At 38.0% G+C, this 14,219-nt stretch overlaps 1 protein-coding gene across 1 annotated transcript in view; it reads left to right on the top strand.

The window, feature by feature from the left end:
* The window catches only part of TRIO (trio Rho guanine nucleotide exchange factor), a 288,299-nt gene that overhangs the window by 70,841 nt on the left and 203,239 nt on the right, over window positions 1-14,219 (top strand). Inside the window, exon 10 of the mRNA XM_036745208.1 lies at window positions 13,383-13,574. Coding sequence (XP_036601103.1) covers window positions 13,383-13,574 — 192 coding nt within the window. The remainder of the gene's footprint in view (window positions 1-13,382; window positions 13,575-14,219) is intronic.

Genomic DNA, 14,219 nt, shown 5'->3' with positions numbered 1-14,219 from the left:
GTCCTGAATGTGTTTACCCCATGCACCAATAACAGACCCTTCCTTCAGCTGTCCATTAGGTTCTAAGCCTCTTTTTTTAAAAGAATCCTCAGAAGCTAGAAATTAAAGTATGAAACCTAAAGTCTTGTGGTTAAGTAATCTTCCTTTTGTATATATTCCTTGTCTCATTATGCTAGTATGATCTTGCCCTTTGCTTTCCCAGTGCAAAAGAGGTCTTCAGCTCTACCAAAAAAAACAGAGCTCATGAAGGCAGATAGAAAGTAGAGGGCCTTGTACCTGTACTTGGAAGGTGTGGGTACCTGTGTCATGTTTGTATATGTTTACTGTCTCCCCCCAATCTATTATGAGTTCCTTAGGAGCAGGGACTGTTTTTTGTATTTTTTTTTGTATCCACAGCACTTTGTACATTGCCTGACATAGTAGGTGTTTAATAAATGTTTATTGACTAACTGACTTTCCCACATTCTCCCTTCCCTGGAAGCTTTTACCTTTTACTTTTCCAGTCTTCTGGAAGGCTGGTCTTCTTGCTGTTCCTCTCACAAGACCCTCTATCTCCTGCTTCTGTGTGTTTCCACTGGCTGCCTCCCACGCCTGGAATTCTCTGCCTCCTCATGTCTACCTCTTGGCTTCCTTCAAGTCCCATCTAAAACCTTACATTCTAAAAGAAACTTTTCCTGATTTCCCTCATTACTAGTTCCTTCTCTCTGTTGATTGATTATCTCCAATTTATCCTGCCTTTATCTTGTTTGTGTGTCATTGAGTGCTATCTCTCCCATTAGACTGTTAACTTCTTAGTTAACTGTTAACAGTCTTAGTTGTTAAACTTCTTTTGCCCCCTTTTGTATCCCCAGCACCTAGTAAATAGTCTGGCACATAGTAGGCACTTAATAAATGGTTGGTGACTGACCAAACCTAAGTTTTCAGTATTTAATGTAACTGAATAAAATGAAAAATTTGCTGTATTCAGTTTTTTTCAAAATAGTAAGTTCTGGAATAATATGAGTGGCAGAGTCAATAAAGTAAGTAGTAAAAGCCTCATCAGTTTAATTCCTTTAGCATGGACCAAAGATAAATACTGTATGACATAATTCTAGTGTGCTAAAAATGAGGACCCTGGCAGAAACCTCCTATTTAGACATAGCTAAGATGAAGCAGCTCTATGGATATGGTATATGTGTGCTCCATCTTAAGTGTCCCAAGTTTCAGGATTTGTTGCAGACGTCCCTGACGGTCAGATAAAAAAGGACATCAGTTAGTTTATTTAGCAAAAGACGAACTATGGTCCTGGATGAAATGTTATCCCTTTTCCTTGCATCATACAAATAATTCCGAAAAGATATATCCTCCTGAATGACAGAGAACCAAATAATTTTTTGACCGGTTGCATAGTCTTACTTCTTATTTTGTATCCCCTTCTGAGACAAGAAATATGTAATTCTCTGTGTAACTTTTGCCAACCAACATTCTAGAAGAAAAGAGCTAAATTGAACATTTCTCTCATCAACCAAATAGTTATCCAGCCCAGCATTATTTTTATTTTTCAAAATACAGCTAGTAGATCAGGAAGTATAGTGCCAAAAGCTGTAAAACAGAAGAAGCTGATTTTGATAGCACTTCCACAGTCTGTGACAGTAAATCTCTGGGACATTTTCCTTCAAGAAGTATGAGGTCATTCTTTGAGTTTACCACACTCCTCACCCATCATCCCCAAAGCAACTCATCCTATTTTCCAGCTAGGGTGAAATAATTCTCCCATTCTCCCAATATTACTCTCTCAATAATTTAGCCATTTCTATTAACTTCCTGTTCATACTTTTTAAATATCTTATAACTTTAGGGCAATAAGTAAACCAGAAATTGGCAAGTTTTACTGTTATTCTGCATTTGCACACATTAAACTAGGTGAGAATTTAGTTTCATATTCATTCCCTACCCCTACTTCAATCCTTTCATCTTTTTTTGAGAGGCCATGGGCTTGTAGAATGTGTTTTCACATTCCAACTGTTTTAGAAATTTCTGATTTGTTACAGATGATAAAGTTTTTACAGTGTACAGCACATTACCCTTTTGGGGTTAAGCACATTTTTATGTCGCTATAAAATACCGGGTTTGTAGAGTAGCTTATCTACAGAAGTTCCATCATTTCATGACAAGTTGTTAATGAGAGACTCTTAAGGCAAACTCCATTTGCTATCAATAATTTATTTCAAATAGCTGTTTATTTTCTTTCGAAGACTCAGCCCTTGTACTCAACTTTCTTATTTTTTTCCTATAGAAACCTCCTTCTAAAAAAACCTAGAATTCTCAGGACTTAAATTTTACCCCTAAGAATTGTAGAATTTGAGGAAAATATATAGTAAATTAGGATATAGTAGTGGTTTGCATGTGTTTGTGGCACTAACCCAATCTAGTCCCACAGAACTGAGAGTCCAGTAATTTCCCTTGGGTTATAACTGTTGTTTGCTGCTAAGACAAAATTTCCTGAATAGCCCAACACACTTTTGTAGATATTTTTATTGTATTTGTGACAGTGGCTGGTTACTGGGTGGCCTTAGGGGAACCTCTATGACCTAATGACCAGGGAAGTTCTACTGGGAATAGACTGGTTCTACAATTCGCATCCAAGGGATTTTCAACCAGATCTAATTGGAAAGGCTCCAAAATAACTCTACTCACCTTGGGGTTTGGGCTAAGGCAACTTGGTGAAAATTAGTAAGTTTAAGAAGATTCATTAGGGCCCATACCATAGTGGAAAAAGGGGAACCCTCAAGTTACTCCCTCTCCCCACCCCCACCCCTAAGGTTTATGGGGGACAAGCATTTGTTGCTTCTGACACCTGGGCATACTGTGAGTTTCAAAGTCAAATGGAAGCAACAAGGTGATGAGGTAATTTTTTTTTAAATCAAGTATACCAAGATGCATGCATCTAAATGTCTCATTTAAATTAGTCATCTTTCACATTTATTCCAGTGGGAGATTACATGTTGTACCAGAAAGGGCACTCATTTGGAATAAGTCTTGGGTTTATATCTCATCTGTGCTGCTTACTTTCTGTATAAGCATGGGCAAGCCACTTAATTAAATTCTTTGAATATCAGTTTCCTCATCTATATGATGAAGATGTTGAACTAAGATGATTTTTAAGGTACCTTCCAATCCTAAAACCCATGATTGTGATTAACACATTTACAGGACATAGGTTCCCCTGAGAAACTTGTATCCTATAAAAGGGTATGGGAAGAAAGACATGTACATGACAAAAATGATAAAAGGCCTAATGAGGTAAATTCAAAGGAGAGATCAAGGCAGTCAGTCAGCAAGCATTTTAAGTATCTACTGGTTGTCAGGCACTGTGTTAAGCTCATAAGATCTCCACAAAGGAGAAAAAAAAAAAGAACTGAACTAGGTACTAGTAGCTCATAAGATCTCCACAAAGGAGAAAAAATGAATTAAAAGCACTGAACTAGGTACTAGTGATACAAATACAAAAGTGAGACAGTCTCTGCCCTTAAGGATCTTACATTGTAATAGGGGGAACAAAAATCATATAGGGGAGTAGGGGCCAAAGTAGGGTGTTTTCCTTTAGGCTACCTTTAAGACAGTCAGTAGAGTCATAGGGCGGTTGATTGATTGTGCCTTTTCCACAAGCAGTATTAATATTGATCTGATTTTGGTTCCTAGGAGGGTAGAGGAAGAAACAGGGAATATATGTATAGCCTCAGAGTGGAGGGCAAGAAGATAGCCAGGGTAAATGCATGGATGGGATGTGAAGCATGGTCTGGAGCTCTCTAAGATATACTGGGCTTTATGAGTTTGTGCTCACTCATTTGCCAGTTAGGACAGCTTACTTCTGGGGTTTAAGTTCCAAATTTCAGTGGTCTAAGTTCCCTAGGGCATATCTCTGGATGTTTAGTGGTCTAGAGTACACAGCAAGGTGTATAGCCGTATGAGTTATGAAGTATGATTTGGGGCTAGCTAGTTACACTTCTCCACATGTTTGTTCTTCTGAACTCCCCAGTCAGGATGGTTCAGCACCAGAGTGTGAGGGAGACATTGCTTTGATCTGGGCAGATCGGGGAAGGTTTCATGCTGGATGTGGCACTTGAAGTGGGACTTTGAAGGATAAGAGGAATTTTAGCTGCCTATCTTCAGATATTTGAATGGATGCATATGGTATAGCCTATATTTCATTTTAACCCTAAGTGACTATTTGAGAGACCATGTCAGAAATAACTTAAGAAATCAACCTGATTGGAGTACAAAGCTGTGTGAGGAGCCAGAGAGAAGCAATAGTTACCTCTGAGTACTTAAAAGTGTTCTTCATCCGATTATCACAGAGAGGCTGTGTTTATCTAACTATGGGAAAGAGGTGAGGACTGGAAGTCATCTACCCGGAGGTACCAGTTGAAACCATAGAAGTGGTTAAGTTCTCCAAGGAGATGATGGAAATAAAGTAAAGCTTAGCTAAGGGGATTCATGTTGGGGAAGATGGGAGGATAAAATGAAAACATAGGACGGGTCAGAGACATTAGGAGAAAACTAAGATTGTATCATGGAAAAAGGAAGCCTGCAATGTCAGATACTGCAAAAAGAGTCAAGGAGAATGAGTGCTGAGCAAAAGTCTTTGACAATGGCAATATAGAGACTAAAGGCATAGCTTCAGTAGTAGATGGGAGTTAGAGGAAGCCTGTTAAAAAATGAGTGGGACTACCAGGCGTAGACCCAAAGGAGATTAAAGAAAAAAGGAAAGGACAGATATTTATAAAAATATTTATAACAATAGGGATATCCCCAAAAGAAAAAAGGGTCACTGTAGCACTTTCTAAGAAATACACAGAACAGGAGGTTCAGAAGGAGATACAGATAAGCAGGACTAACAGGTTGAAACTAACATGTTGAATTTACAATATTCTTTTTAAAAGTACAAGCTGTATAGAATAGAGATTAATGTTTCATTTATAATTAGTGTGGAAATGTTCAGAATAAGAAATTTTTTTAAAAAAAAATTAAGCAAATGGGAAAAAATAAAGGTCCAATCCATGCAAAAATATTCATGGCATCTCTGTCATAGCAAAGAAGTAGAAATAAATGAGTACTGATTGATTGGAGAATGATGATTGAAATGCCTACAATTTGTGAATGTATTGGAATATTATTGTTTAATAATAAGTGAAAAATGAATTCAAAGACATGTGGGAGGGTTTATATTATTAAGCAGAACCAAGAGAGTAATATACACAGTGACTACAATAAAGTAAAGGAAAATAACCCTATGAGGAATATTGAAAACTAATGAAATCCTCAGATAGCAGATAATGAAATATACCTCCTTCGTGGCAAAAGAAGTGGAAACTGTTACTGTAGAATATTATGTGTATTGTCAGATGTCCTCATATAGAAATTTTTTGTTTAATTGCTTTTCTTTATCACAAAGGAGTGTTCAGTCTGGGAAAAGAGTGAAAAAACTATGATTTTGTAAAGGCAAATAGCACGAATAAACCATGTAAAAATTAAATGGAGTTGGATGGGAATATATTTAGGCATTTTGCGCTTAAGTAAGAATTTCAATAATGAAAGCAGAAAAATAAAATGGTATCTTAGAGGGGCCATATGGTCCTGGTCCATTGAGGTTTACCTTTATCTGTGTGACCATGAGCAGATTGCTTCTCAGTGCCCCAGGGAACAGTCTAAGGCTATAAGAATTTTCCTTATTGGGATTTCCCCATTGGATGGAATGATAAATCTGGACTCTCCTCTCCATCCCTCATCCCCCAACAAAACAAAGCAAAACAAAAATTTAGAATGTGTAACTAGATTAAGTTAAACTTTTTTCAAGGGAAACAGGGCCCACATATTTTTAGAGGTTGAAGTAAAGGTACCGACAGAAACTGAGAGATTGGAGAGAGAGGAAATAATTGAGGAGGTTGGTGAAAGGGTCTACCTCAAAAAATAAGAGCGAGTCCCTTCACCTCTGAATCTGAGAGAAGTTGTAGAGATAGAAATACTTGGTAGTGCAGGGGAAAAGAAAAGTGAAAGGAGCTCATTATACTTGTCCTGTGCTGTTTCAGTTTCATTTTACACCTCATTATCACTGTGGAATTTGGAGAAGTTAGATGTGGTTGATACTTTGTTGACACAGTGGGATAATATTGATCCTCTCAAGTTAAGTTGAAAGCTTGGTCATCTGGTCAGGGGATTGGAGGATCAATAAAAAGTGGTAGTCTAAAATAGTCAACAAGCATTTATTATGCACTTACTGTGTGCTAAGCACTAGGAATACAAATAGAAGCCTAAAGTCAGTGTTTGCCTTCAAGGAATTAATATTAAGACTACACTTAAAAGGGAGTTCCACCAGGGAAGAAGAGGCAGGGTGTAGGGAGCAAGCTAGAGAAAATCCTGTGGGGATGAGTCAGCGGTACAGCATAAAGAAGGATAAAGACATCTTTAGCTTGGGCCTTCTGCATAAAGTGGAGGTTTTGGAAAGAGTTGAACAATCAGAGGGGGAGGCTTCAGTGGCAGTGAGTCCTCCAATGTGAAGAGCAGTCCAGGGATGGAGTGACCTTCCGGGGTGAAGAGGTTAAACTATTATTTCAGTCATTGAGTAGATAAATGTAGAAGCATTTATTAAGCACTCACTATGTGCCAAGTGCTGTGTTAAATTCTGGGGATAAAAATACAAAAGCAAGACAATCCCTGTCCTCAAGGGATTATTTATATTCTTATTATTATATAATTATTGTAGGGGAGTAGTGACTAGAGGAAGGTGTTTTGGTCTGGGAGGTCACAGATATTACAGGAAAACCAAGAATGAAGTTTAGGACTGTCAGTTGACAAACATTTTTGGAAGCATTGGGAATGGGAAGATTTAGGCGGCTGTAGGTGCACTACTGATGAGTGGATGGCAAGAAGATGGTCAGAAAGAAGCACTGTCAAGTCTGTCGATATCCAGACATAGGGTACTTTTGTGTCCTTAAGTTTTCTCTTCTCTGGGCAAAACACGCTCAAATAATTCAGTTGTTTTTTTTTTTAATCTAAGTCTTTGTAGAAATAAAAATGTGTATCTTTTTGTCTAAGAGTGCTGGGTGATCCAGGTAGAAATTAATTTATCATACTATCCAAAAATATTCTCAATAGACTCTTCAGTGCTCATGCTTTATATGTATACATATACACACACATACATATATATACACGCATATATAAATGCACACATATATAGATATATATAGATACTTTTCATTTCCGCAGTGGCATATTCAGTTCACCATGCTATTGTACTATTTCTACAAATATCTAGTACATATATACTCCAGTGGACCATGGAATCTAGTTTTCTAGTATTGTTGGGCTGCATTAGCATTTACGAAGTGCTACTCACTAGAAATACAGTGACAAAAATGAAACAATTCTTACCCATGATGAGCTTCATTCAATAAGGAGAGGAGAAGCATGTGTACTCATAAAAGTACCTGCAAAATGCCTACAGGGTAATTTGGGGAGACAGGGAAGCACCATATATGATTATGACAGTGATAAGGTTAGCTTGCATTGATGTGATGCTTTGCAGTTTATGAATCTTTTTCTCACAAAAACGGTGAATATTCATAAGCACTTCGCATATTATTATCCCAGTCTAATAGCAGAGAAACTGAAGCTCGGAAAGGTGATAGATCTTGCCTTGTCTCACAGAGCAAGTAAGAGTCAGAGATGGGATCTGGGTCTTGTGACTTCAAATCTACTGCCATTTCCTCTTTTTCTGTGGTAGTTTTCTGTGATGACATCTGGGGCACTGTGACCTGCCATTTAATATTCAGGTTAACTTGACCTTTGCCACCATTTCTCTTATGTCAATCAGTTTCTGTATTTGTTCCCCTCACCCCACCAAAAGCAAAAGTTTCTGGACATTTTCTTTAAAAAAGCACACAAACCAGTCAAGCAGCAAAATAGAAGCTTGCTAATATGTAATATTCTCTAGAGCTCAGTAGTCCAAAAAAAAAAAAAAACAAATACCTATCCTCACTGCTGAATTCTAATTGGCCACCCTTTGTGTAATATGCTAGAAAGAGTGACTTCAGATTGCAATTGGCCTAAGGTCAGTCTTGGCTTTTGTCATTTAATTCCTTTATTTCTGAGTTTTATCAATTGAATCCCTACCTGCTTTAAAAAAAAATCCAAAAAAAACCCCTCAACTTATTATTAATTTTTTAAAATGTTCTGCTTTATTATGAATGTAACAAACATAAATATACATAAATATATCAATATACAGAAAAGAACAAGAAAAGAGGATTCTGTATAAGACTGAACTTCTCTTAGGTACAGTTTGATTTTTTTAAAGTATATTAAAATGTTTCATCAGTACTCTTTTTTCTTATCTTTTCTTATCTCTATCACTAGCCCCCTCTGATCACCACCCTAAAATCAAAACCCTCCATTGTAACATATAATAATACAAAACAAGCAAAACAAATAAATACATTGACTGTATCTAAAAATGTATGCCTTATTCTGCCCCTTCAGTCCATCACTTTGCGCCAAGTAGTGAGAGGAAGCGTGTTTCATCAGGAGTCTTTTTGAAAATCATGATTGGTTAGTGAAATGATCTAAGTCCTAGAGCCTTTCAAAGTTGTTTTATTTTATAGTATTGTCACTGTAAATTCTTTTTTGGGGGTGGGGTGGGGAGGAGTCAGGTTCTTCTGACACCAGGGCCGGTTGCACTGTATAAATTCTAAACCAATTTTTAAAATTAATGGGATTACAGAAGGATTCTCCATTTGCAAAAGGTGTCATAATATATCCGAACCTTTCTCTTGCAAGTGCTAGGCTATGATCTTTGTGGAGGAGTCAGTCTGTTCAGTGGTAGGAGCTTCTGGTGAAAGTGCTGAGAAAGGAGCCGACCAAAAGCGAGAATCCAGGAGTCACAGGAATTCAGTAGAACCGGAATGGATTCTGACAAGGTTGTAATAAGTCAAGAGGTTTTCTTTGTTCATGGCTTCAACCGCCTGTCTGCCTGTCAGGCTGACTAATGAATATCAGCTGACACTCAGAAAAGATTCAGGTAGGGTCTCCCTCATGGGAAGAGCCCTGGACTGAGTCAGAAGGCTGGAATTCTAAATCCTGACCAAAATATATAGTTAGCTTTGCTGCATACCATGACCCAGAACGTGCGTTCTTTCCATGGCTTTGAACTCCTTCCTCACCTGACTCAGTATGATTTTCAGGTCTGAAATCAGTCATCTTGCAAATGTACATCATTGTTCACAGCACAGATCAGACAAGACAACGGGAATGAATTAGTGCTCTAAATCCATCAGCACAATTTGAAAGTAGTCCAAAAAGCTCATGCCTTAATTATCTGATTTATACCTCTTTCACATCTATCTCCTCTCCATTCACATAATCATAGCCCTGGTTTAGGCTTTTTTTTTTTTTTTTTTTTTTTTCCTCCTGCTTAGACTGTTTCAGAAGCCTTCTGATTATTCCCCCAGCCTCAAGTCTCTTCCCAGCTTCCATCCATCCTCCAGACAGTCAATAAACATTGATTAAACACTTACTTATGTGCCAGGCACCGGGCTAAATGCTGACGATAGGAAGAAGTGCAAAAGCAGTGCCTTCTGTATAGGAGCTTACAATCTAAGTGGAAGCTAGCATGTGAACAACTAAGTACAAACAAGATGTGTACAGACTAAATTAGAGGTACTCTAATTGGAGTACTTGGAAAGTACTTGGAAAGATTTCTTTCCACATCTTTCTTTCTCCTCTCTGTTTGTGTCTGTGTCTCTCTGTCTGTCTCTCTGTGTGTCTGTCTCCCTGTCTCTGTCTCTATCTCTGTCTCTCTGTCTGTCTCTCTCTAGTAGGGATTAAGTGACTTCCCCAGGGTCACATAAGTGACACATAAGTGTCAAGTGTCTGACACATTTGAAATCAGGTCCTCCTGACTCCAGGGCCTGTGCTTTATCCACTGCGCCACCTAGCTGTCCCTTTCCATGGTTTTCTAAGATCATTGAGCTTGTCATTTCTTATAGCATAGTAGTGTTCCATGGGGGGGGGGGGGGAGTGAAAAAAATGAAAGACATTTATGTGATAACTTTATTATATATTTAAAAGGAATAGCAAGCTGTACTTAATAGATTTGCAGTTTCATGTGCTATCATCTTTTTTTTATTATACTCTGTTATGGAAATGCTTGTTTTATTCCATAAATTAAAATAAAGTAAATAAATATGGGGCAGGGGATGGGAGGAGAAAGACTTCTTTCAGAAGATGAGACAGCTGAGCCTTGGTGGAAGCCAGGAGATGAAGGTGAGGCCAATCTAGAAAGAGGAACAGAAGGGGAAAGCACAGAACACTTCATCAAGGCCAAACTTCAAAGACTCAGGATGAGCCGAGACTTAAAAAATATGACCTCCAAATAATCTTCTTACCCTGTAGGCCCCGCCACATACTCTGCAGTCCAGGGACACCAGCCTCCTAGCTGTTCTCTGAACAAGACAGTCTGTCTCCCACACCTAGAACTCTCCTTCTTTCTCTCTGCCTCTTGACAGAGAGTTTCAAATTTCAGCTAAAATCCCACCTGCCAGGAGACCTTCCCAGTCCTCCTCACTCTTAATATCTTCCCTCTCCTGATTATCTCCAACTTATCCTATCTGCATCTTGTTTGTACATTGTTGTTTGCATATCCTCTTCCCCATTAGATTGTAAACTCCTTGAAAGCAGACTTTGCCTTTCTTTGTATCCTCAGTATTTAGTACAGCGTCTGGCACATTTTGTTCAGTTTTTTTCAGTTGTGTCTGACTCTTTATTACTCCATTTGGGGTTTTCTTGGCAAAGATAATGGAGTGGTTTTACAGATGAGCAACTGAGGCAGACGGGGTTGAGTGACTTGCCCAGGGTCACACAACTAGTAAATGTCTGAGACTGGATTTGAACTCATGAAGATGAGTCTTCCTGACTCCAGGCCCAGCACTCTATCCATTTCACCACCTACCTGTCCCCATCTGGCACACAGTAGGGACTTAATAAATACTTGTTTACTGACTGATTTGACTAACTGAGGAACAACAAGGAAGCCGAGGTTACTGGATCATAAAATCTTTGTATCTGCAGCATTTAGAATAATAGCTGGCCTATTTCGGACACTTGACAAATGCTTGTTAATTGCTTGATTGGGGGTCAACAGCATCACAACAAAGTGTGATAGATAGACTACAATACACCCTACCATATTGTTGACCCTGAAGAGTATGTTAAAATATCTCAAGTGTGCTGGGATCCATGATAGAAGCACTTTTGAGTTGTTGCTGCCCGTTGGTTGGTATTAGTTTGTTTTCCTTTTTTCAAAGTAGCCATGAGGCTTCTAGTCACCAGACTCATTAGAAAAACAGAGATAGCACCTAGTCTGGTGTTCCATTGGATCCAAAATGGAGATTACCTGGCCTTTGGAAGCAGCCTTAATGACTGCTGTATATACACAAGATATTATTCTAGACATTTGGGAATTAGGCCAGCTGTACTGTACAGTAATTGATGTTCATTTTGCAGTGGACCTGTGGTTTGATGAATGTAGGGAGTTCCATGTGAGGAAGCTCCTTCTACCACTCCAAGTCAGCACCTTCTCTGCAGCATATATCCTTAGAGAAGAGACTCTTAACCTGCAACTTTTAAAAAAAAAATGTTGATAACTGTATTTTGACGTTATTGGTTTCCTTTGCAATCCTACGTAATTTGTTCTTTACAGACATTCTGAGAAGGAGTCTGTAGGCTTCACCAGAGTGCCAAAAGTGGCCATGCCATAAGGAAGGGTAAGAAGCGCTGCCTTAGAGAGTTGCCTGATGCACTGAGAGGTTAAGTGATTTGCCAAGGGTAACCAAGCCGAGTACATTTCAGAGGCTGGCCTTGACCCCAGGACTCTGACTCTGTGACTAGTTCTTTTGCCATTACCCCATGCTTTCTTTCAATAGGTCTCTTATTCAAAGTTCATGTAACCTTATCTTGCACTTTTAAAGCTTATAAAATGAAACATTTTACATGTAACTACATGACATAACTCCAAAGAATGATCGCAGATATCACTATCTTTACCCTCAATAGTATCATATTATTAGGGACTCTGTAATTCCAGGTATCAACTAGAATGTTGATGCAAAATGAGTCCTAACACATTATCATCATTTTTTTGTTAATTGGGGGCTGGGAGGGGCGGGGACAGCCTGGAGAAGGGGAGAATACCTAGGAAACTTAGAACTTAGAACTTGTAATTTGAAAGTGAATGTGAAACCTTAGTTCTTTTAGTGTAGCTGAAGAAGATATTGCATTTTTGCATTTTCCTTTTTACTTGGCTCTTTTCCCTAGTATCACCCATATTGGTGCTAAAGTCTTTCAAGTTTTACTTGACTAATTCTACTCTATCTAAAATATTCTTACTGCATGTACTTTAAAAAAAAACACAAAAAACTCTTGATTTCAACTTCGCTTCTGATCTGTCAAAGTCTTATATTCTTTTTACCTCCAATCAAAATTAACTCCTTAACTTGCCTGCAGTCCTTAAATCTGCTCTCTGTGGAACTTTAAGGTGCCTCCAACTCATTACTTTCAAAATCCTTTCTCAACTGCTCCTCCCAGTGGACACTCACACTGTGAGAAGACCTTGTCATGGCTGTTTAATGCAAAAGACCAGACAGCAAGCACCCGTTTCTCAAGAATCACATGGAATATGTTTTAAAGTGAATATTAAAATGTTTTTAAATTTAATTTTTAGCTATTTCAAAAAACTGGGGAAAAGATGGTACATACTTATGCTGCTATTATAACCTTTATGTTCAGCCACAAAGAAAGGAACAGCTCACTGAAACGTAGAATACATACATGAGAAGAGCAGGAATGGATATTTTAGGAACTTAACTGTCTAACCAGCATCTTGGGAATTACCATAAAGACATATATATCACCCAAAAAGAACAACATTAGAGCACTTTATACCGTTATGAAAGTGGAAGAAAAAAAGTGAAGTGAGCATTTTACTGTTCCATCCTACATGGTGGTTGCTGTCTGTACAGTCACAAGGAGATATTTTATTATTTGGTTCTTTAAGGGGACGGCTGAACCAATGGATTCTCTTTACTGCTCAATATGGAAGGATTTTGCAATAGGATCAGATACTTAGCTACTTAATGTCAGGATAATGAAAAGGTTATTGATGAATGATTTCAGTGGCTTACTACTTTAGTGTTTCCAGTATTCCTTTCCTTTTAGAACTACAGAAATATCAAAAGTTGAGTATTTGGATGCTCTTACATATACTCTTCTTGTCTCCTTGCTTCTACCCCTATTAGTTTTTTTTTAATTTATATTTTTTTTGTTTTTCTGCATGCTCTCTTATGCAGAACACATACACCAATGCTGATAAATTACTAGAAGCAGCTGAACAGCTGGCTCAGACTGGAGAATGTGACCCAGAAGAGATTTATCAGGCAGCCCATCAGCTTGAAGACCGGATACAAGATTTTGTTCGTCGGGTAGAGCAGCGCAAGATCTTGCTGGACATGTCTGTTTCTTTTCACACACATGTAAAAGAGGTAAGGCATCTGTAGCCAGAGTATTTCTAATATCAATTTATAACTGGGTCAAAAAACCACCCTTTCTAGAAGCAAATTTAAATCTTCTTGAAGTTTTTGTGAAAGTTGTAGTTTGTTAAAGTGGATTAGAAAAGTGATTGTCTTTGGGTTGTAAGTCATGAATAGATCATCTGATTTGCTTTAATTCTCACTCTCACATCCTTACATGGAATCTTTTAGGAGATCAGGTTTATTGGTAGATCTCTTCCAGTTGACTTCATTCAAACAAGAATATAATACATGCCTTTTTAAGGAGTGGTGGGTCTGGGGGACAGAGATTGGAGGAAAAAGGAAGAACATATAAAACAGAAACAGAAAGAGGGTACTTTATACAAAGAATTAGCTATTCTTTCTGTCCCTGGATTGGCATTCTAAGTTGGTTTTTTTTTTAATAAGAATTTGACTGTCTCAGTCATATGGCTGAAATCATGATTGCCTCCAGATTTTATCACACCAAGTAGCTCTCAATCAAATGCAGACTAGCATTAAAAGTATAAAGGGATCCATCTAAGAGAATGTAGAGAAGTTAAGATTAACTTAGCGATGTTAACTTGCCAAATTACTATTTATTTTTTTAGGTTTCTTCTAGTAAACCTATTAGAGCAG

The sequence above is a fragment of the Trichosurus vulpecula genome, chromosome 1 (genome assembly GCF_011100635.1).
Source record: "Trichosurus vulpecula isolate mTriVul1 chromosome 1, mTriVul1.pri, whole genome shotgun sequence".
In the NCBI taxonomy this organism is placed as follows: domain Eukaryota; kingdom Metazoa; phylum Chordata; class Mammalia; order Diprotodontia; family Phalangeridae; genus Trichosurus; species Trichosurus vulpecula.
The sequence above is the reverse complement of the archived record's forward strand: the minus strand, read 5'-3'. Positions and strand labels throughout refer to the sequence as shown.